The sequence below is a fragment of the Carettochelys insculpta genome, chromosome 12, assembly GCF_033958435.1.
Source record: "Carettochelys insculpta isolate YL-2023 chromosome 12, ASM3395843v1, whole genome shotgun sequence".
In the NCBI taxonomy this organism is placed as follows: domain Eukaryota; kingdom Metazoa; phylum Chordata; order Testudines; family Carettochelyidae; genus Carettochelys; species Carettochelys insculpta.
In genome coordinates this window covers 28862345-28887249 of record NC_134148.1, presented here as the reverse complement: position 1 = coordinate 28887249, position 24905 = coordinate 28862345, and the positions used below count along the sequence as shown (strand labels likewise).

General features: G+C 45.8%; 1 protein-coding gene across 1 annotated transcript in view; it reads left to right on the top strand.

Annotated features, from left to right (window-relative positions):
• Positions 1–24905, top strand: part of IL16 (interleukin 16) — a 75370-nt gene that overhangs the window by 30660 nt on the left and 19805 nt on the right. Inside the window, exons 5-14 of the mRNA XM_075007065.1 lie at positions 1164–1313; positions 2686–2794; positions 6557–6699; positions 11557–11667; positions 14766–14880; positions 17571–17644; positions 17731–17947; positions 18841–18958; positions 19606–19738; positions 21121–21208. Coding sequence (XP_074863166.1) covers positions 1164–1313; positions 2686–2794; positions 6557–6699; positions 11557–11667; positions 14766–14880; positions 17571–17644; positions 17731–17947; positions 18841–18958; positions 19606–19738; positions 21121–21208 — 1258 coding nt within the window. The remainder of the gene's footprint in view (positions 1–1163; positions 1314–2685; positions 2795–6556; positions 6700–11556; positions 11668–14765; positions 14881–17570; positions 17645–17730; positions 17948–18840; positions 18959–19605; positions 19739–21120; positions 21209–24905) is intronic.

Here is a 24905-nt window from a genome sequence, read left to right as displayed (position 1 = left end):
TCTGTGTAACAAACATCTGGAACATTTATTTATTCTTTTCTTGACAAACCCTCAAACCTCATGTGGTCTAAGTCTGCTAACCTTCATGTAGCTCTTCCAGGACAAACAGAGACTATGGGACACCCTCAGCCCTTGGAAATTCAATCTGGGACTGTACAATCACTCTTTTCATAAGCACATACCCTACCACAGTGTATTTCTTTGCACAAACTGACCAGACCTGGGTGGATGAAGGGAAGATCCAAGAATTTAGGCTTGGGCTCAGAAAAGGCTAAGGACCCATCCAAGGCTCCAGGGGTCTGCAACCAAAATAGCAAGAAGAGCCATTTTTTCAAATTCAGTTAGAAAATCAATACTTCAAGAGCTGCAATGCATATAAATATGAGACAGTCCTTAACAAATAAGGTCAGGCTGTAACTTTTTGTAACCCCTGTTTTAAGAACAGCACATGCATAATGATTTGTAGCAGTTAGAAAGATTGTTACTTTCACCCTCCACCTCTCCAGGCTTAACCCCTCTCTGCCCCAAACCTGCCTGCCCCCCCAATCTCCAGCCGTCACCCCTCTCAGCCCCAAACCCAGGCTTAACCTGCCTCAGCCAATGACTTCCTCCAGCTGCGTGCATGTTACTGCTGCTCCTCTCCCCAGCCCCTTCTGGGTGGGCTGCACAGCTCCAGCAGGGGCAGACTTGGCCACCCTTTCCTGCAGCTCTCCTGTTTACTTCCCCCCCCATGCAGCATGTGTGGCTCCCTGCCCTGCCGCAGCTGAAACACCGGAACTAAATTTAATTGGTTTAATGGCTGGAATCCCCCCACCCTTTCACTCGGCCAGCCATTAAACCAATTCAATTTAGTTCCATTGTTTCAGCCAGGGCAGGGCAGAGAGCTGAAAGAAGAGTCAGCAGTGGCAGTGCATACAGCCACAAGTGATCCTTAAAGAGGACTTATTTCAATAAAGCAGACAATATCCAACATTTACATTGTGGCAGTTAACTAGGTTAGGCCCCATTGTCACTTTAAAACATACATTACATTGGCTGAAAAACAAGACTAAAAGTTAACAGAAAACGTTTTTGAAATGAGATTCTGGATCCAATGGCTTAGCCAGAAAAATCCGTCTCATGATGCACTCTTCAGATTGCTAACTGTGTTTCTTATTCTGAAGAATACACTAGGGAAAGCAAGGCAGAAAAAGGAAGTATTGTTTTATGATTTGGCAATGGCGCCACCTGCTGCTGAAGAGGAAAGGTACCATTCATTACCTCGCCCTGATAGGATACCTCCCAACTGCTCTGCTAAAACACGACTCCAGGAAGTAAGTCATATCTTTTTGTTGGTTCTCAATATCTTACGACATGCAGACCGTGCTCCTATACTGTGTTGTGACCTTCCCAAGCCCTGCAAGATTCCCTTGAGTAAAACTCGCTTGGCTTTTTATGAAAAGCGATCGTTTATCACAAACATGCAGTTTTATCATAGTCAGTTATTTTTCCAATAATTCAACTGAGAGAGAGAGAAAGAGCTTTCCATGTAATTAGTTCCCTTTTAGTAATTAGTACCCTTTGGTTTGATATGGCTCAACACAGCCTATGAACTACAATAAATTGCATTGCCTACATCAGGGGTGAGCAAAGTGGGGAGTGGGGTGGGCCCCCTCAGGGAGGTGTGAAAAATTTTAAGGGGGGCACAGCACAACCAGCTGCTGGGTCTCAGGTTCTATCTCATTAAAATGTTGAACTATGTTACTGTTTTATGTAGGCGTACTCACTTTTACATGCTGATTAATAAGGTTTTTACATTCTACAGACTTATTTTCTTACACATGCTGAAAAGAGGTGGGTTTTTTTTCATTTGAACATCACTGAAATGTCCATCAGTTTGAATTACATTAGACAAGTTGGTGAGGGTGGACTGCTAATTGTAGGGATGAAAAGTGGGGCCTGACGTAAAAAGTTTGGTCACCCCTGGCCTAGATCCAGAGGTGGATGGCACTCATTTCTAAAGTTCGCTTAAAGTGAGGTTCGTGGTTGTGTGTCATCCTTTACTTTCCCCATCAAACTCCCAAACTGTTTTCAGTCCTCCGTTTGGACACATTTGTTTCAGTGAAAGTTTATAAATGCTGAACGCAGAGGCCACCATTTCAGAAGTGATGTGGGGGTGCCTATCTTGGAACCCTTTCAAAGGATGTGATTCTCAAATAGTAGTACTCACCTACCCTCCAAAAATCAGGGCACTCGAACATGGATCTACCCGCAAAACAACATCTGATAGTTAGACCAGCATATCTACAGTTTACCAAGAAATGAAAATATCTTTGTAGGGTTTTGTTGGAGGGGAGCAGAGAAAGGGGGCATATATATTCAGGATGCTATGTAAGAAATGAATCCAACTTCTATATTGCATGTATTTCTATATTAGTTCTCAGGCCAGTTACAAATACTTCTGATGTTTGGAAAGAAACAATCAAAAAAATTGTTGGGGACCACGATCCTTCATCATTCCATGCTATGTATGCCAGATAAACTGCTGTCCTCTGCAGGGTCTCTGATAGAAATTAAAATCTAGGCTGAAATTTATGCAAACTAAATTGGGAGATTTTTTTTAAATGCATAATAGCTTTCACGTGTTTTGTTGTTGCACAGGAGCTGTTCAGCTTTGTCTTTAAAATCTTTTGGATCTCGTTTCAGGAATCCTCTACAACTGTCTCTAATGAAAGGCCTGTTAAATTGGAAATACAAACAAATTGTTTTCTATACCCTAAAGCTACCTGTCAAAGGACTCGCAGTAATTCAACCAGTAAGTTTCTAAAAGGAAATATTTTCTCTTGGGAAATTTAAATGCATGAAACTTTCTCAGGTTATTCTATCATGATGTTGAAAGAAACAGCTTTTTTTTTTTTTTTTTGCCAAGCTTTACTTCGTAGTGTTTTAGCTAAAGTTTCTTCTGTAAGATTCACGGTGCATGAAACATTAGTATTAAAGAAAGGTTTTACATATCCAGATGTCTTGATCAGTTGTGATCCCAGTACATAAGAATTACATATGTACACCATTTCACATATTTTCAAGGTATACTGACCTAGTTCACAATATTTTGGGGGGGTGGGGAAGCTTTGGTTGATTTTTATAAAATTACCATTAATAGAAAGAAATTTGTAATTAAAAACATTTTAAACATTCCTGATAAGTATTGAGATTCCCAGCAGCAACATATGTGAATGCTTAAAAAACCAGAAGAAGGATACAATTTACCAAGGTGCCTCCCAGATTTGTAGTCACAAATATGGGCATACCTATTCCACTGTGTAGCTATTTTCACAGACACAAATGCACAGCATGTAAGACCTTTTGATTTATGATGATAAACATTAGTGGGATCCTGGCCTGTCGGTAAAGCCGAAACTCTCGTTAACTTCAGTAGGACTGGGATTTCATTCAATGGGTGTGTGTGAAAGGATGCATATGAGCATGATTGTTGATTCAGATGTGAGTGCCTAATTAACTTTAACTTTACGAGGAGGTGCAGTAGCTGAAACAGCTTGTAAAGAAATGAAAACATTGTCAGATGTGCTTGCACTCAGCACAGGGGAATGTGTAGAAACAATAAAGCCAGGGTAGCAGTGGTAAAGTCAACAGGACACAGACCGAAAACCCAGTCCTGTAATCTGTACGTCAGTATGCTCAAGTTTTAAACAGTGAATTACCTGCCCAGTTCTCCAGCAGTGCATATTCCTTTGGAGAAACATGGCATAGGCCTAATGCTGGTCACTGATGTCGTAGTTTATTACAGCCAGAAAGCCTGTAATGAACAGTCAGTTTATTTCAGCTTGTAAGGCTGTTGCCTTCATTGCCACTCCGAGTGCAGAAAGTGTGGGCCTGCAAGAAACCTTAAAAATACCCAGCCTCTATAGAGTTCTGCTTAAAAGCTTCCAAAGATCAAAGAGTTCCTGACCTTGGGAGGTTGCTCACACCACCCAAGTGAGAAAAACCCCACTTTAAAAACCAGGAAGACACTCCTGGACATCACCCTATCAGGCAAGCCCAAGCTCTTAACCCATGCTTAGGCAGGGTGCTGAGGTGGGGTGGGGAGGCAGGGTGGAAGATGGCAGTTGTCCTTGCGCCCCTTTGAAATTCTTGGTGGAGTTCTGTGCTGAGTGCACAGCTCTGAGGGAGGGTGAGGGTGGGTGTGGGGGAAAACAGGGCTGACTGTTCTAAGCCCCTCCCCTTCTGCCCTTGGGTCCGCCCTTCTGGGGATGGGGAGCTGGGCCCCTCTACCACCTTGCCCCCAGGCCTGTGATGGCTATCAGGCACGCTGCCCTTAGGAAGGAGCTTGAAAACAAAGAGTTAAAAATAAACTGCCGTCCCTGATAGTTGACCTGTCAGTCTTAGGCCTGCATACACACAGACCCTTCTCTAGGGCACAGGAATTAACTCATTGCCTTCAAAAAGGAAAACAGAAAGAAATACTTGATAAAGCATACTTGGTTACTAGGTGTTATGAGGCACCCAAGAGGAGGTAGATTATAACTCAGAGAATTCAGTTGAGGGATTCAGTTTAAAAGTTATAGTGTACGGGGCGGTACATCAGCCAGCCAGAGAAGTCCCGCACCAAACCCAAAACAAAGGAATAAACTGATCCTGTCTGACTAAACATTTTCTTTGTACTTACATATCTGTCAAGTTTGCTCTTGAGGCCTGGATATTACTGAAATCCTCCAAGCCTCGCTTCAGGCTTAGTTCATCTTTCTCTCTCTCCTTTGGCCACACAAAGTCTCTCTCAGCAAGTAGGTGCTTCAATTCAGAAATCCCCCTCTCTGTCCATTGTTTCACCTGGCTGCTTGCCAACAAAGAACCCACTGTCTCTGGGTTTAATCCTTCACAGGCATTCATGACACAGCTAGAAAGCCTGAACACAATCTAGCGTTAGGTTGTTAGCCCTAATTACCCGTTCTGAGAGAGCTGGGACTGCGATGTCCTAGAGGTTCACATTCATGTGTCGGAAGTGTCTGCACCATTCAGCCCCTTTTCCCAAGGATTGAGCTTGAATTTACAGTCAGGCCTTCATAGGATCCAACACTACCTGAGGCTGAGCTAGAGATATGCTACGTCAGCACCTCTCCTTTGTTCTCTCCCTCTCCCCACGACTAGGTCAGCACCACTGCAGTAGTGTAACACCCACAGACCCTACTCATCTGTGGGTGGAGTCAAACCTGGGACCTTTTGAGCTTAGTCTATGAGCCTCTACAGATCTGCAGGACCTGACTGGTGCTGAACCAGAGAATTTACCAAACTATCGGAGGTCCGTATTGTCTAGCAGCATTACCAACACTTTCACTGCTTACTGAATTCTTAGATATGAAGGGGTAAATTAGAACTAAATAACAGCACAGATCACTGTGAGCCAGAACTGGTGGTTGTACATAAACTTCATGGAACTGTCAAAACAAAAAAGCAGTCAAGTAGCACTTTAAAGACTCACAAAATAATTTATTTTGTTTAATTATTTTGTGAGTCTTTAAAGTGCTACTTGACTGCTTTTTTGTTTTGACAGTATATAGACTAGCATGGCTTTCTTTCTGTTACTATTCTTCATGGAACTGTGGGAAACTCAGATGGATGTCCACTTATCATTGATGAGCTAACTAAAATTGTGTTGGACCATGGATGTTCCCAGACCAGAGAGGTTCCACCTGTGCTGCATAAGCCAAAAGCCAGCTGGCTAGTAGCTAAGGCTGTCAAGAGGACTCTTTATTCTCTCTGTAAGTGCCACTAGATGACCAAGAGGTATGTAGGTTACAGTAGCATAGACTGGATGCAAGTCACTCAGTGGAATAGAGGGGTACCATCCCTGTGCACCAGTATACAGCACAAGGGGCACATTTTTCACAACCAAGAGCCTTGCCCCCAGGGTTGGGCTGTGGAAAAAAATATGCATGCAGCCTACTATCTTTTGAAAACCTACATCTACTAAAAAAAACATTCTGCTCAGCTGTGAAATCTGGTAGCTTGTGGAACAGTTTTTTGAGGAACGTGGTGAAATATGTACAATAGCTTGACCCTACCCTGGCAGTAGCTCCAATGGCTGAGCCTAGACAGTGTTTTCATCTCTGTTGCTTTTGATGCTGTGACCAATATCTCTACATCTTCTTTGGGATAAGGTGATTTTTCCCTTGGTGCATTCAGTGATGCAATTAAAATGCTCCCTTGTTAGGAGCCAGCTGACAGAGACAGAGAAGGTTAAGGATGCATAAGATTGTGTACTAAAGTGACTAGAATGTGCGTGCGCACCAGCCAGCCTTTGTATAAAGCCCTGTGGGTTTGCTGTGCAGAACTTTCTGCTAGCTGTGCCTGCCCAGCAGTTGATCATGTGAAGTCATTGCATGCAACTGAAGGGTGCTGATTTGCAGACTGGGACAGTTAGATTTACACCTTGAAAAATTTTTCTAAATTGAACTTGTTGTGAGTTGATTCGATGCAGAAATGTTAGAAGCTTTGATGCAGAAATGTTGGAAGCTAATGCTCATGAAAAATACTGCATTGTGCCTTCTTTCTTCTGTAGGTGTAAATCCTTATTGGATAGGGGAAATCGACTGTCCAGGGACAAAGAAATCAACAGCATATAGAGACAGACAGCCTCATTGTCTTCACAGTAACCGGAAGTCACTCTCTCAGCAGCTCGACTGTTCAGTAGGAAGAGGTCCGGTAAGTGCAACAGGAAATCACATACCACCAGAAGTAGCATTCACCAGCCTCTGCAAGAACACTCCAACAGGGAGGTTACACAGAGTTTTCTTCTCAGAGTTCTCACACCTTCGGGTCCCTGCCTCCTGAGATGACACTAAGGTTAAAATGAATTAGTGCATCTCTCAAGCCACACCAGCAAGGCCTCCAAGCGAAGGGGGTTGTGGCTGCCTCTACCTCCCAGTCCCTGGCTGTCTCAGAAGAGGGTCATCTGCCTCACCCCCATCTGTCCTGAACCACATTGCATTGACTTCGTGAGGTGCAAGGCCAGGGAAAGAGGAAGGGCTCTATGACAGCATAGCCCCTCTATTGTCCCTTCTCTGGCAGCCACTGCCCCGATCATCCCCCGTGCAGCTTTTCCAGCTACAATGGATCTCCAGGAGAGTGACTGGTGTTGCCCCATTTCCTTGTTCACCCCATAGCCTACTTGCCTATTTGGAGCACTGCCACTGTGACAGCACAAGCCGAACGGCCAAGCCACCCTGCTGGCCACATACAGAAACTGATTTTCAACAAACTGTGTGTAAATTGCACACACATATTTGCACATATCTCAGCTCTCGAATGGAAGATGGACAATGGCACAAGGCATAAATCGTTTTACACATTTGATAGACATGCACTGAGCCTATTTTTGGCACTGTAGAGCCATCTCCTTGACAGCCACATTCTTAACTCTCTATGGTTCCGCACGAGTAAGCTTATTCTTGTGTACTAATCAAGCCTTATTTCCTGACATATGCAGAAGCTGAATTCTTGATGGGTGGATCCATGCATTAGATTCTCATGCAGCTGTTAGTTTCACATTACTGCAGAAAATCAGAACTCTGCACTTCCCAGCATCTGCTTCTGGCCCTGCTGAACTTCATGCATACTTAGCATTCAATAATAATCTCAGTCAGTGCTTAAGTGAGCTCATGCTAATGTTCAAATAGGAACTCTTCATTATGCATGGAAACTTTCTGCCTGTTGGAGTTGGCAGCAACAAGCTTCATTAATTAGGGGCTCTGCTGAGCAATATGAAATGCAAGTAGCTTGAGTCCACACCCAGTAATCTGGGAAAACTAAACAACATTCCCAGGCACCTCTAAGAAGCTCACTTCCAAGCTCTGAGTCTGTGTATAACAAAAGAAAACTTGTATTAAAAGGAAAGGGAACCAACTATTAATTTGGGAATACTTCATAACCACCACCAGGTAGCCATAAAAATACCCCGCCACAATGTTCCCTCTAATATTTTCCATCTGCATGTGGATTTTCTTCCATGTATGTGCAGAATAATTGTAGGTGCACTGAGGCATGTGGGAATGTGCACCACCTGCAGAAACAAAAATCTAGCTGCAGCAGATCTGCTAATCAGCGGGGCAGCGTTCAAATCTCCATGAACAAGCATGCGGACAAGGGGGATCCAGTAGACATAGTATACTTAGATTTCCAGAAAGCCTTTGACATGGTCCTTCACCAAAGGCTCTTATGTAAATTAGGTGGTCATGGGATAGGAGGAAAGATCCTTTCGTGGATTGGGAACTGGTTAAAAGACAGGAAACAAAGGGTAGGAATAAATGGTAAATTTTCACAATGGAAGGAGGTAACTAGTGGCGTTCCCCAAGGGTCAGTCCTGGGACCAATCTTGTTCAACTTATTTGGCAATGATCTAGAGAAAGGGGTAAGCAGTGAGGTGGCAAAGTTTGCAGATGACACCAAACTGTTCAGGATAGTCAAAACCAAAGCAGACTGTGAAGAACTTCAAAAAGATCTCAGCAAACTGAGTGATTGGGCAGCAAAATGGCAAATGAAATTTAATGTGGGTAAATGTAAGGTAATGCACATTGGGAAAAATAACCCCAATTATACATACAATATGATGGGGGCAAATTTAGCTACAACAGATCAGGAAAGGGATCTTGGAATTATAGTGGATAGTTCTCTGAAAACATCCACGCCGTGTGCAGCGGCAGTCAGTAAAGCAAATAGGATGTTAGGAATAATTAAAAAAGGGATAGAAAATAAGACAAATATCTTACTTCCCCTTTATAAAACTATGATACGCCCACATCTTGAGTACTGCATGCAGATGTGGTCTCCTCACCTCAGAAAATATATATGGGTGTTAGAAAAGGTTCAGAAAAGGGCAACTAAAATGATTAAGGGTTTGGAATGGGTCCCATATGAGGAGGGGCTAGAGAGACTGGGACTTTTCAGTCTAGAAAAGAGGAGACTGAGGGGCGATATGATAGAGGTATATAAAATCATGAATGGTGTGGAGAAAGTGAATACAGAAAAGTTATTTACTTGTTCCCATAATATAAGAACTAGAGGACACCAAATGAAATTAATGGGTAGCAGGTTCAAAACTAATAAAAGAAAGTTTTTCTTCACACAGCGCACAGTCAGCCTGTGGAACTCCTTACCAGAGGACGCTGTGAAGGCCAGGACTCTAACAGAGTTTAAAAAAGAGCTCGATAAATATTTGGAGGTTAGGTCCATAGATGGCTATTAGCCAGGGGTAAGGTATGGTGCCTAGCCTTTTGTCGAAGGTGGGAGATGGATGGCAGGAGACAAATTGCTTGATCACTGTCTTCGGTTCACCTCCTCTGGGGCATCTGGCACTGGCTACTGTCGGCAGACAGGATACTGGGCTAGATGGACCTTTGGTCTGACTCAGTATGGCCATTCTTATGTTCTAACAGCTGCACAAGTGCCCAGCTTACAGGGAACCCTGCTCAATCAGGGTGTGTTGCCTCAATTTCCCACCATGGGGTGTGAAACTCAGATGAATGAGTGTTCAATCAGCACACCCCTCTTTTTTTCCCTTTGCTGCACTCCACTCACAGCGGGCTGTCCTTTGCAAACACTTGGAGTTCATAGGTGCACTTGCATGGGTCCAGCTACCACCTCTGACAGTTGGGGCCAGGGGCCACAAGGCATCAAGTAATGCGCTAGCTGCTGCTGTTGCCTTTTCAACTGGATCACTACTGCTACCTTTGCCCCTACTTGTGTATGCTATTGCTGTTATCTCTGCTATCGCTGGCTGCTCACTCCTCCCACTAATTTCTGCCACTGCTGATTGCCACGTCCTAGGGTTCCCCAGCTCAATTCAGCTCTTAGCGATTTCACATGGTACGGAACTTCTGGGCTCCTGCTCTTTGTTACCTTTTGCTGCAACGCTCTTCCCACACCACATCCAAAGCTTAGCTCCTAGACCAGTTCCTCAGTGGCTTCATCTCTAGTAGTCACTGAACAGCAATAAGGCCTCTCAATTGAGTCCAATCAGCTCTGACTTGAACCACAGGAGAAGGGAGGGTCTAAAGAGGTCTAGGCCTTTTTAGGCAGAGCATTCGCCATCGGCTAGGAATCCTGCTCCCTTCTGCCTCATCTTCAGTGGGATTTTGTGTTCCCACTTCCAGCTCAATTTAGAGTGATGTCCCCAGTCGAGGCATGCCAGGTGCAGTTCTGCTGCCCTTCACTCATACAGAAAGGAAAAGTACATTTCATCACCCTTGCAGTCAAAGTGAGTTGCAACCCAAAACCAGCGAAAAAAATGATCACTCTGGCAAAGCAGTTCTGTCTGCAGAACACCTAGGCAGAATAGGTGTGTCTGTGCAAATACATTCTGCTCCTGAAGTCTTTGCCCTCCGTTCAACACTGGATATCAAGGGACAGCTCATTCAGACCCTGCTTACACATTTATCACACTACAAATGCTTATTAAAATTGGTCATGCCTGATATGCTGGACACAAGAAAGTCACTATCTATTAAATTGAAGGACGCAACCAATTTGCATGTAGTCTACCAGCTTCTCATTAAAAATCCCCAAGCAAAGAGGAGCGATTTCTTTTACAGTTGAGAAGAATTTTATACTGTTACTTAATCACAGGACTTAGCTGATTAAATCCTTAAATCGCTTATATTTCACTTAATAATGTACATCATAATGCTATATGTAAGTTTTTTATATTTTCACCACTTTATGGCGAAAGCAATGGGCAGAAAAATGGTGACAAGAATACAGGGTTAGTCAATGGCCCTGGTCTATGTCTAGGGCTTTAAGGTGTGACAGTAAGAGGAGTAAATAATAATGGAAAACAGTATCTGATCTGGATTCACCATAGTGTACTCAAACCCTCACACAACAGTGCTTGTCACGACCCAAATATCTGAACACATAATTTTGGCACAGGAATATTAAATGCCAACACAAATAATATGACTCAAATAATTGGTACTACTAGGGAGTACTTTTAGGGGGGGGGCAGCAATCAGCCTGTGGACCAGGTGCAGTTCACCAGGGTTAGCCTGTAGTGGGGCACTTGACACTATATTTATCTGGAGAACAGCGAACTGTGGTCAATGGAAGCTGCAAGTGGCCATACCTTTGCACAGGCTAACCCTGGCAAACCACATCTGCTTATTACCGACCCTGTTTTAGGATCTATACTCTAATCACACACCATGTGAATCGGGAGTGAATCTGATTGAATCATTGGAGTTAAACAAGTAATGATGTTAAGAAATTATCTGAGTTCAAAATCAAGCTGATGGTGTATAATGACCTGAGGGTTTTAGCTGAATACCCCTATGCACCTGAAAAGAAGACTAAAGTACTAGGACGTGATGCAGACAATTTTGTAGCCTTCGGGTTCCTGGATAAAAGAGCTGCCTGAATCACTCAAACAAACCTGTGAAAATCTAGCACTTTCTGCTTGTGGAATCGCTGTTGTTCCATGAGTGTACACTCACAGAGGTGTTTTACACATACATCTGTTATGCACAACAAAAGCCCAGCACTGCACTAAAACTGTTTTTCTCTTTGCAGGCTGTTTCAAAACCTTCTCGGTCGCTGAGCACCGCTCAGTTAACACATGCATCTTGTGGCTCACAGGCTTCTGTAATATCAAACATTGTTTTGATGAAAGGCCAAGGGAAGGTGAGATGCCTATATATATTTATGGTAACAGAATACTAATCAGCTTCACGGGTGTAAACGTATACCTCAAATGGGGAGTGAATAGTGCAAAAAGGCTGGTAACAGGACAGCGAACCTTTCACTTCTGGGTTGCTGGACCCAATCTGAGCCTGGGCAGTAGGTGACCAAAAGTCACCCTCTTCTGCCGCCTCTTCGATGGTATGTGGGGTGTGTTGGTGGTCACAGACCAGTACCCTAATAGACATATGTCCATAATCACATAATCATTACTACAGCTGATATTCACTGGCATCCTTCTTAACAAAGAAGAGACGTGACTGAATGGGATCTGGAGAATGAGTGAGCTGCTCCCTTCTTGGGCTGCTCCCTCCAAGTCAGAGCTGAGACACAGCGGTAGCCAAGCAGCATGGCAAGAACATGTGCCTATGCTGTATCTGAGCTAGAAGTGAAAAAAGGACTGCAGCCACCAAAACCTTTCGATTTGTTACCTTTCACAAGCATAAAACATTCACACAACAAGATTAAAGCTCAACTCTGGCCTTTTGGGTGCAGACTGCTCTCAGCTCCAAGTAACTTAACAGGACATGAGGGAATTCAGCACCTTGCGGGATCGAGGTCTTTAGTGCAACTTGTCTTCAGCTTGATTTGGATTTTGCACTATTTCCTAACACACCTACTGTACTTTAAGGCTTGGTCTATACTAGGCAGGTAAGTCAATTGTGGACACTCAACTTGAGCTACAGCAATTGTGTAGCTGGAACCGACTTATGTGGAATTGACTTACCTGGCTGTCTTCACAGAGGGAGGTCGACAGCAGAAACTCTTTCACTGACCTTCCTTACTCCTTGTGGTATTGAGTACAGGGGTAGACTGCTGACCCCAGGTAGTTCGATTTGATGCGTCTCTACCAGGAGCACAGAAGTTAACTCTGGAAGATCGGCCCTGATCTAGTCAATCTTCCTCCTAGTCTAGACGTACCCTAAGTGAGGGCTCACTCTCCACACACATCTGTCATTGAGGCTAAAGTTAACTGCATGTGTTCAAAGTAGCTAGAACATGTTCTCCGTGGCAACATATTTTCAGTTTGTTTATATCATCTACTTAAGTTGTTGTGTCTTACAGCTTGTATCATCCTGATTGTTTGTCAAGACAGGAAAATCCACAGGATGCAGCCGGCCATAAAGCATAGTTACACATACGGGACTCTCAGTAAAATCATGCAGGCATGCAAAAAACCAAGACTTGATTTAAAAAGAACATACCTAGTGATACAGAGAGAAGGCAGTTGCTGCTAGACTTACCAGTAAAAATGCCAAAGGAGTGTTCTTGCTCTTTGTCTGGCCACACATTTGCATTAGCATTTGTGATTATATTTGACTGACTTTCATTCACAACTTGGGATGTATAAAATATGGAAGCTAAAACTTAGACACAGTCCTTTTAGACTTGTAAATTCACTAATAAAGACCTCTTTATCAACAATATCGATTTGAGAGCTAGGGGTAACTATAAAAATCCTTCTGTGGAGTTCAATAAAATCAATTATCATCATCGTCACCTGTATTATAGTTGCACTTAGGGGCCCTCCTCACTTTTCATCCAAGGATTTTGAGTTGGTTTACAAATGCTAATTAAATACAGCCTGTACTCGTGGGGCAATTCTGTGCCAAAAAATTAAAAATATTGCTGTTTTAGAATTCTGCAAAATTCCACATATTTGTCAAAATAATACAATACAATCATGCTGATCTCCATTGATTTTCAAATACCTGTCAGTAAGTATGTCTGTAATAACACAGACAGCAAAAAAGACTCAGGAAATGTTTTCCTTGACCAATAGTTTCCTTAGTAGGAATATTAATACAGAACTTTGAGTAATAATTCATTTAAATACAATACAGAAATGTATTCCCCCCCCCTCCTCAGCAGCTGTGCAAAGGCGTGGGGGAGTTAGAGGTAATTGAGGAGTGGAGGGAGAGGGAAGTAAGTTTTCAGAACGAGCCTGGGAAGGAACCTTGAGGGTTGTAGGATGTGGGTGGGAGAAACATGGAACAATTTTCTTTGGGGGTGGGGTGGGGGCAAGAGAGGAAAACGATTGTTAGAGAGTTGAGGAGCCTTCCCCCAGGTACAGCCTGGATGATTCCCTTGCCTCTCCCATTCTTGCCAGGAACATCTGCCTCAGGTGTCCCGGCACACCCACTCAGCCACTCCTTCTCCATATCCCTATGTGGTCCTGCATCTTCTTCCTCCTGTCCTCAGGTGTCTCTGGACTCCCACTTAACAACCCTCTGCCCCTAAGCTCCTCTTCCCCATCATGCGTCTCCTGCCTCCATTGTCTTGCCCCTGCACCCCCACTCAGTCATGACCATCCTTTTTTGGCCCTGCTTCCCTTTCCTATTCAGCCTCTGCCCCCCTCACCGGCCCTTCAGAATGCTAGTCCATATGACCACCCAGCATCACCATGTGCCCCACACTGTGACTCCTCACCTGGCCCCACAGGCAGATAGTCTCTTATTTTTCCTATTGGCTGTTGACCTCTTTGGTTGGTGAGCTGGCTGCCATCTGTTCTGGTGCCAGAGCAGGCCCCCAGTGGGCAAAAGTTGTAACTGCAGTGACTCTCTGGTAGAAGGCATTTTCTTCAGAGAAAAAAATATCTGCGGGGGTACACAAATTCTCCAAGTAGCCAATGGTGCAACATTCCCCCAGAACTAAGTCTCAGAACATTTCTCTGAAGCGAACACTAGTTCCGCTTTATACTGAGGCAAAAAGAGATTAAGTGCTTCACCCAATGCCACACGTCAGTGGAAGAGTCATGGATATGAGACCTAAGCCTGTGTTCTAATAAGTAGATGTTACTATTCCAGCACACATACAACTGTGTATTTGTACATAACTTTCACAAAGAAGTATTTAGAAGGTATTTAACTGAAATTTTATGTTTGGGATCAGTACATTCACCTTTGTTTTGAATCGTGCGATGACCATATTAATGTCCATTAGATAATTCTGCTAATTGCTATTGCCCATGTATCATCTTAGAAGGAAAAAACAATGTAATTAGTATAAGAAACAAACTCTCTCTCTCTCTCTTAATTTAGGGGTTGGGCTTCAGTATTGTTGGAGGGAAGGACAGCATTTATGGGCCCATTGGTATCTACGTTAAGACCATCTTTCCAGGTGGAGCTGCTGCTGCTGACGGAAGGTTACAAGAGGGTAGGAGGTTACTAAGAAAAATATTCTGAATGATTGCTTGGGATGTTAAAGAGTTTCCAGCACACCAGTAAGGCAAATATTTAAAGTGTATAACAAAATAGGATCAGATTGCTTGTGGGTTGGTTGTGGGGTCATGTCTAGCTCAGGTTGGTTGGGAACAAAAATTGTTTTGCCTGAATATTATTTGGTGCCCACTGTGAAATGAGACTGCAGTTTTATATCATTGCCTGCCTGAGAAATACCCACATTCTAATTGGCATTACTCCTATTTATAATCTCAGAAGAGAGGCTGGTGGCTTGACAACCCTTTTTAGCAATTATAAATAGAGCAAAGCAGAAAACGGGAGTAGGGAAATCAAACGTTTGTGATTTCCCCTTAGCCCCCATTTTTCAGTGAAATTTCAATGTTTTTAGCTGTTCACCTTCCGAATGCAATATTACCAACTGCAGGAGATCAAAAGTCATGGGTCACCTACCCCTAAAGACAGGAGGGTGTTTGTTTGTTTTTTCAAATCAGATCCCATTGTTTCATGAATAAATTGAATAGATCGCCTAGGGTAGCTGTAGAATCTCAATCATTGGAGATATTTAAGAACAGGGTGAATAAATATCTAACAGGGATGATTTAGATCAGTGGAGTCCAACAGCAATTCAAGGCTCACCACAGCTGTGGTTGTTGTCCTTGAATATTCACCATAGCACCCCCCCCTTCCGGCTCTAAAAAAACACCCTCCCCTAGAGCCAGGCACACCCAACACCCCCACCTTGCTGTAACTGAATGCCTTCCCCCAGAGCCAGGCACCCCCAGCCTACCCTCCACCCCACACTAATTGAATATGTTGGCGATTCACCATTGCTGGAGTCGTGCCCGGGGCCACTGCTGCCGCATGCTTGTTCCACCAAATGATGATGAGCGGGTGGAGAACACACCATCTGTGCATCTCTGAGGAGCCATATTTAAAGGCTCCGAGAGCCGCATGTGACTCCAGAGCCTTATTCGCCACACCGCCGTGTCCTGTTCACCACACGAGGCAAGTAGACAATGTATTGGACACCACGGATCTAGATGGTACTTTGTCCTGCGATGAGGGCAGGGGACTGGACTTGACGATCTCTTCTACTTCTAGTGTTGTATGACTCTGTGACTATGACTTTTTAATTCCCTTCTAACTCCTCCTCCAGTGCAGACAAGTGATAATTCCAGGCTGAAAACAATCTCTAATGACCACAGAAATGCATGCCTCTCCCAGGCTGCTCAGAAGTCGACTGCACTTACCCAATTCTGACCACTGAGATAGGGGAACTGCCAGCAGCTTCCTCTCACTGCTCTGACCCAAGAGCAACACTTCTCTGCCTAGGACCCACCGACACCACTTCCCCAACTCCCCCTCCCAGAGGACAGACACAGAGGGCAGGGGTGGCCAACCTGCGGCTCTTTGAGCAATTAAATGAGGCTCCTGCTCGGAGCCGTGCGTGGGAATGCCATCCACCACTATGTGCACGTGCCCCAGTACTTGGTGGGAGAAGTGTGTGGCAGCAGCGGCTCCAGTGAGTTGCTGGCATTGAGTTTGAGCGGGGGACTTGCATTGCCTTAATCTGCGGGAAGGGGAGAGCGTTGAGTTAGAGCTGGGAGGTGGAGCTGGTTCTGGAGAAGGGAGGGGATTGGGTTCAAACAGGAGGTTGGGTGGGCCTGGCTCTGATGGGGGGAGCACGGCATTGAGCTATTTTTCTATCTATCTGTATAGATATATATTATATATTTGCACTCTACCCACGTGGTTCTTTGTACTCTATCTGTGGCTCTTAGACCCTAAGTCGCTGGCCACCGCTGCTCTAGGGCTATACACAAAGGCAGAGCACATCTGTGGTCTCAGCTCCAAGGCTCTAGCACAAATCAGCTCATGAGAGCCTGCAACACTATGAGACTGCCTTCCCCTGGCTGCTGAGAGGGGACTCCCCTTACCAATCATTACCCCTAGCTGGGGAAGCTGCCATTCGATCCCTGCATCTCTCACCCTATCACTGTCCTTTGCACCCTTACATCCCTCTGGACCCCTAAATCTGCCTCCTGCTGTTGCCAGTGTCCTCCTTCCCCCTCCATCCACTTTAACACAGAATCTCTGCTGCCTCTTGCAGTCCTTAGGCCCAGTATCACCTCCTGAACCATAACGTGGACACCATGTTACCAGCTGGAATGGCCTTAGTCTTATTCAAAACAGGAGGTGGCAGCCATCTTCATTAAGGGCAGCTTTACTGCCACATGGAGATCATTAAGACCCTTTTTTGTTGGCTTCAATCCTGTGGATAAAACCAAGAGACAGTGGCTATTTTGACAAAGGGAGAATTTGTGAAGAGGGAAAAAGAAAACAACCCAAAATAAGCATTCAGGGTATAATTGCGAGCACTGCTAACACTGAAAGTGTAAAAAAAAGTGATAATTTCCTGTATCAGGGATGAGTCTAACCTTAAGTGTGTGAAATTGAAGTTAGAGCACACAAATTTTACAGCAGTGTTTTAATTTCACTGAAGTTTCCTGTCTGGTCTCACTGAAGCCAGTGCTGTACGTGGTATATTTTTGTCTTGAGGCATTACTGCATTTGCACAAGGCAGAATGATTCTTAGCTACCTGTGTCTTACATAATTTGGTAAGAGTGATTAGTAACACAGTTTAATTATTCCTTTTAAAACAGGGGATGAAGTTCTGGAACTGAACGGAGAATCAATGTACGGATTAACGCATTACGATGCTTTGCAAAAATTCAAGGTTACGGCTCCTCCTCACAGCACAATTTCTGCCTTTACACACAAGGTGCACAGGAGCTCAGCCCACTCATCATTTTTTCTTTCTAGCAGGCCAAAAAGGGTCTCCTCACCCTTACAGTCAGGACAAGCCTTAGCACCCCTTATTCTGCCTCTAACGACCTATCGTCTCCCTTATGTCCATCTCTGAGCTCCAGCACTCGGCTAACCAAGGAAAAGAGCTCTTTTGGTTCAGAAGGTGCTGCTAATATATTAAGCACCACAAAGCCCAATGACAGGATTATAATGGAAGTTTCCCTCACCAAAGGTAAGTGCTAAAATAAACAGAACAAGGAATCCATGGAACAAGACACTGAGTCAGAAACTGATGGCTCGTTTGCTTTCTGCATGTTTCTCCTCATTTTATCCTAATTCCTCTTCTGCTTGCAGATTTTTTGTCAACTCACCTAATTTAGAATCAGTGCCTGTACCTGCCAGGATAGCCACCTGAGCTATCTATCTATTGCTGGCTTTTTCCTTCCATACTTACACCTGTGGTTCCACTCAAGCATCAGACTGACAATTTAAATTCTCCTCACACCTTCACAAGGCAAATCCCTCTGAGATACACTACTCACTGCGAGTTCAAACTCAGTTAATTAAGCACATTTACGCAACTCTCATCCTTAAGTATACACACTCACTTCATGGCTTCATAAAATATAATTTGTCTCTTCCCCACAATGGCTGTGTTTTTCTATACACAAGAGAGCAATCACATATATTGAAAGCATTACTTAGTTTAGAAGACAGGATGCACCAAAACAAAGAAAAAAGGTAAATAAGTGTGACTCCTTTCTTGAGTAGCTTGCATCAGCTCTGTATCAACTCCATGGCTGCTGTCTCTGTCAAGAGGAAGACTTCTTTCAAATCTAAAGGTTTGCATGACACAGACTTTGTAAAATCAAGTTGCTTTGTACCATATCAAGAACATGCGAACTATGAATACATGCACTAAAATTTCAAATGAGGCAACCAAAACTTGTGTGCATCTCCCTTACACATGCAAAAAAATCTGTGTTTGCATGTGGGAAAATGCACAACTGCAAAGACATAGCTCTGATTTCCACATGCATGTTTGAGGGCACAGTTTAAAAACAGAACTCCAAAATTACTTTGGTGTTCACACATCTTACACATCTTTTCAATTAATATTTTCAGAAGCTGGTGTTGGCCTAGGAATTGGCTTGTGCAGTGTCCCTTACTCCCAGTGCATTTCAGGGATATTTATCCATACCCTCTCACCAGGCTCTGTGGCTCATATGGACGGGAGGCTCAGGTATGTTGACTGATTTTATCAAGGACCCTTTCAGAATGAAAATTTCACATTCCTGTGCCGGATAAACTTTTTGATCTCTGAAGGAATTCTCATCTGTCTAAGCAGGAGGCTAAATATTGCAATATACAGGAATGAGTATCAGATGGCATCAAGTGGGATTATAATCTAGGAAAACAGGAACTGAGAATAAAAAGAGATGCATAAAAAACCCATTATTAACAAGACAAAATGGGTGAGGTAGGTAATACCATTCTTTGGAAGTAGATCCAATAAAAGGTATTATCTCACCCACTTGGTCTCTCCTTTCTCCTCTTTCAGTGCCTGTACTAGGAAGACGAAATTATTACATTATAGGCAGGAAGGAACTTGTGGGTGTAAACAGCATACAAAAGAATAACCTTCTGTGTCATTTTCTGTCTGTCCTGCTACTGTAATACAAAACATGCACTACAGAAAGTACAGAGCATTCAAATTCATGGAGACTTCATACAATGAGCAAACTTAAGAGACCCAGTGAAACACTAATTTAATCTGTGACCACAACAAACCTCAACCAAATGAATGCATGTTTCTTGCATGATGAGAATATATACCAGAAATAACCATGTAAACTCTGTTAGCCTGGAATTTTTTTTATCCCTTTGTAGGTGTGGAGATGAAATCATAGGAATAAATGAAGCACAAGTCCAAAATATGACGCTTAATGAAGTTTATGCTCTTCTAAGCCACTGCAGTCCTGGTGCTGTGCAGATTATTATTAGCAGACATCCCGAGCCACAGGTAGCATTACATGTTTTTTCTAATTTTGAATAAAGTAAATATTGATGAACTAATACTAATAGTGGTAACAGAAACAGGTATAAATTAGGGATGTCAATTAATTGTGACTAATCACACTGGTAGACAATAGTATACCAGTTGACATATATTAAATATGTTGGATATTTTCCTACATTTTCAAGTACAGGTTGAAACTTTCTAATCCAGAACACTCATCTGGCAACATCTGTAATCTGGCATGATTTTAGTTAGCTGCACAATCACTTACCAAGGGTGTGGCCACATTTCCCATGGTCTCATTAGGTTTGTTTACAGCCTCCAGTCCTGGCTTTCAGTGTTCTGTGCTGTTATTTAGCTGTAATTTAAACGGCTTCTTTCAGCTATACGTGCCCTTACTCCCAAAACGTTTTGGGAGTAAGAGTCCTTCAAAGTTACGTAGGGTCTTCAAAGTGCCCGCAGCCACGTGGCTTGCCAGCACTTCCAAGTTAGCAACTTTGAAGTTCCCATGGTGAGAATTAAGCTAATGAGGTGCTGTATATGCAGCACAGCCCCTCATTGCTATTCACTGCTCAGGCTCGTTTACATGCCCCCTTAGAAGAGGGGACTACGGTAGACAAGCCCATCGAGTTTTACATGAGAGTCCATGTGGTTTGAATAAACAAGGTAAAGAAATAAGTTTTCAGGAACAGTAATATACAACATACGCTTATAGAAAAAAGAGCATCTGAAACTCATTGAAAAGAAACTTCTCATTGAGGAGTTAGAGCAGATGAAAGATGAAATGTACATCAAGAACAGAATGTGAAACTCAGTAGTACTGATTTTAAGATGCTCTCCAAGAATGTAATTAAAAGGCAACATTTTGGTTTGAATTTTACCCCGCCAATTCTTGTTATTAGCTTGAATGATGTGAAAAATATTTTGTCCTTATGAGAATTTTTTTCAGAAATGATTTCTAATATTCTGTTGGATCTATTAACAGGATTCATTTGTGCACATATGTATATATACTATCCATATACCTTAATTAACAGGATTCATTTGTGCACATATGTATATATACTATCCAAATACTTTATAACGGCTAAGCCAGAACTGTGCATCCTGTACCATTTATACTTGAAAAATGTCCCATTTATCTCAAGAGTGTCAATAGAGAGGCTTCAACTGTACCGAATTTATATGCCTAATTAAAGGCCCCCAAACGCTTCCTTATGCATGTCATCCTTGCTTACATGCTTAAGCCTATTAATTTCTTTGAGACCACTTGCCTGAGTAAGGACTGTTTTTGTGAGAAAGCATTTGCAGGAATGGAGAGTTGATCCATGAGCCAACCTTTTTGGTGAGCTTTGCAAGACCCAGAATGACACAATCTTTTGTAGGTATCTGAACAGCAGCTAAAGGAAGCTGTTGTACAAGCTGTGGAAATCAACAGGTATGGAAGAGAGAGACACCAATGGAATACTGAGGGTAAGGGAATTCACGCAGCCTGCTGAGACATTTGGACTTAGTGTTGACTCGGATACCAGACTAGTCAAGTAACCTGGAGCAGAAGGGAGAGGAGGAGGAAAGAGTGTAGAGCTGTACTACTGAAATCCACTTAGATTCCTACAACCAGAGAATAGCGTAAAAAGCTCCAAACACCTGGCTGACCGCTAGTGGTACGTCTACACCCCAGTTCCCGGTAGACAGACATATGCTAGAGGGGCAGTGCAGATGGTGCAGCTTGGCAGAGGTTGGGCCGTATGTGGTGGTGGTGATCTTGGGTTGTTAGTACGAGGCTCTGCCTCAGCCACAATGTCCACATTGCTGGTTTTTAGCATGCTAGCTTGAGTCCTGCTAGCACGAGTTCGCCTGCTCAGACTGGGAGGCTCATTCCCAGCTGCAGTGTAGCCAAACAATCTCCCCAAACAATCAAACCCAACCCCAGTGAAGCTGTTGCTTTGGAGCACCTCTTTGCTTCCCGCTCCCCCTCTTTTCTGGCTGTACTCAGTAGTTTGCACCTTGCCCTTTGTTCTCTTGCCACTACAAACAGCCTTTAACACACTTCACAAGATGGTTCTGTTTTTCTGGTAAGAACCACCAGAGCAACGCTCTGCCATTTGGGACGACTCAATCTGTATTTGATCCCGATGTTAGGACAGCTGCATTGGCAGCCACTTTGGCTCTAGGGGTGAACTGTGCTCAACACGATCATCCTCCCAGCTGAGTAACATTGTCCGTTCAATGGATGGAGCAACATTGATGGGCTCCCATTGCCAGGCTGCAGCCTTGACTGAAAGGGTAGACCCAGATGCTGGGCCTGAGGTCTGGTTTGGGTAAAAGATGACCCGGTTGCAAACTTTAGTAGAATTGCACCACAGACACATTTTCACTGTGATTTCACTTTCCGTTTCTCACTGACTTCAGCTACGTCTACACGTGCACGAGACATCGAAATAGGCTATTTCGATGAATAGCGTCTACATGTCCTCCAGGGCTGGCAACGTCGACATTCAACGTCGACGTTGCGCAGCACCACATCGAAATAGGCGCTGCGAGGGAACGTCTACACGCCAAAGTAGCACACATCGAAATAAGGGTGCCAGGCACAGCTGCAGACAGGGTCACAGGGTGGACTAGCGCTTCCGGGGCAACAGCTAGCCGCTCCCTTAAAGGGCCCCTCCCAGACACATGCAGCCTGCACAGCACGCGGTCTGCAGAGCCATAGGCACGCACACCTCGAGCGACGCAGTCATGATGGACCCCCAGCAGCAGCAGCAGCAGCCGCCAGAGGTCCACCCAGCCATACCTGCAGGAACAGTGCTCGCCCTGCTCCATGCCATGCAGGAGGCAGCTGAGCACCTCCTTGCCACAGAGGAGGAGCTGCCCGCAGGGGAGGAGGACACAACCCCCAACCCTGCAGCACCCCGCCCCCGCCCCCGCCTCATACGCCACCGGCTGTGGAGCTACCCCACGAGCACCGACTGGTGGGAGCGGCTGGTGCTCGGAGAGTGGGACGACAACCGCTGGCTCAGGAACTTTCGCATGAGCCGGCAGACATTTCTGGAGCTATGCCAGTGGCTCATACCCGCACTCAGGCACCAGGACACCGCCATGCGGCGTGCCCTCAGTGTGGAGAAACGGGTCAGCATCGCTGTCTGGAAGCTGGCCACTCCAGACAGCTACCGATCCGTGGGCCAGCAGTTTGGCGTCGGCAAGACCACCGTCGGGGCTGTCCTCATGGAGGTAAGAGGACCAACGGGGGAGGGGGAGGCAGCTCTGGGAGGGCAGGGGGCCCTGGCAGGGGAGGGGAAGGGGGCCCTGGCAAGGGAGGGCCACACACACCCTGCTCACCCCTCATTGGTGCTCTCCCATGTGCTTCCCATGCAGGTCGTCCACACCATCAACGCCATGCTCCTCCACAGGCTCGTGAGGCTTGGGGACCCGGATGCCGCCATCACGGGCTTTGCCACCCTGGGCTTCCCCCGTTGCTTTGGGGCTCTGGATGGGACTCACATCCCCATCCGCGCCCCGGAGCACATTGGAGGATGCTACATAAACAGGAAGGGCTACCACTCAGTGGTCCTCCAGGCCTTGATGGACAGCTGGGGCCGTCTCCTGGACATTTATGTGGGCTGGCCTAGCAGCACCCACGACGCCCGTGTATTCCAGAACTCGGGCCTGTGCCGCCGGCTGGAGGCGGGGACCTACATCCCCCAGCGGGAGATCCCTGTGGGGAACACCACCATGCCCCTCTGCATCATTGCAGATGCAGCATACCCCCTCCGGCCCTGGCTCATGCACTCATAAACGGGCCATATGTCTGCCAGCCAGGAGCGCTTCAACCAGTGCCTGAACCACGCGCGCCAGGTGGTGGAGCGCTCATTTGGCCGCCTCAAAGGGTGCTGAAGGTGTCTCCTCACCCGCCTGGATGTGGGCCCCACCAACATCCCCCAGACGGTGGGTGCGTGCTGTGCCCTACACAACCTGGTGGAGAGCAAGGGGGAGGCCTTCTTTCAGGGCTGGGCTGTGGAGGCCGGCAGGGCCGATGTGCAGCCACCTGCTGCCCCCAGTTGCCAGGTGGACCCCGAAGGGACCCGGGTCCGGGAGGCCCTGTGGGCCCAGTTCGATGAGGCTGCGGGGTGAACGCTGGCAGGCCCCCCAGTGCACGCCCCCCATCCTCCACAACACTCTCTGCCCCTATGCCTACACCACAGAGCACCCAAGAGCACACCCCCCCTCCACTTTTCTTGTAAAAATAAAAGCAGACAGTTGTTTGTCAAATCAAACATCTTTTGAACTCTTATTATTAGGGAAATTCTAACTTATATATGTATATATTATAAAAACAGAGATAACATGAAAGGGGAAGGAAGGGGAGAACTATTTACATGGGAGGGTAAGGATCAGCATTGGAAAACGGGGGTCACAAATACAAACTATTTACAGCAAAAAAATAACTTAAAAGTGGGGGGAATATATACAAAGGAGGGGGGCCACGTCCTGGGCCCTACGCCCCTACAGTCCAGCGCTGGGGGGGGCGGCCGGGATCCCCGCCTCGGCCGCAGCCCTGGCCAGGGCTGGCTGGGGGCCGGGTGGACCGGGAGATACGGCCGGCGAGTGTCAGCTGGCCCCAGGTCCCCCTCGGCGGAATGGCCCTCGGTGGCGGGTGGTGGTGTGACGGCGGCCGGCGTGGTGGACGGCGCAGCGAGTGGAGCAAGCAAGGCGGGCGCAGCGGCGGCCGGCGCAGCATGGGGGGCCAGGTAGTCTGCAATGCAGTAGAAAGTCTGCATGTAGGCCCCCCATGCCTCCTGGCGCCAGGCCAGCGCCCACTCCTGCAGGTGGAGGCGGTGTTGCTCCACCCGCAGCCGCTGCTCGGCGACCTCCACCTGCCGGCGGTGGAGGGCCAGCAGCTTGGGGTCCGTCGCCGGTGGCTGCTGGTGCTGGGTCCGCTGTCTTGCCCGCCGTGGGGCCGGTCGGTCCTCCGCCGAGGGGCTGGCCTAGAGTGATGGCCCCAGAGGGCTTTCCGGGACCACTGACGCCTCGCCGGCGCTCTCCAGTCCTTCCGATGGTGCAGCTGCGGAACACAGGAGGGGGGGGAAGAAGAGTGGAGACAGCCGTTAGTGTGGGCCCCGAGCCGTGGCCCTTGTCCCCCCACCCCTCTGCAGTAGGTTCCCCATCCCCG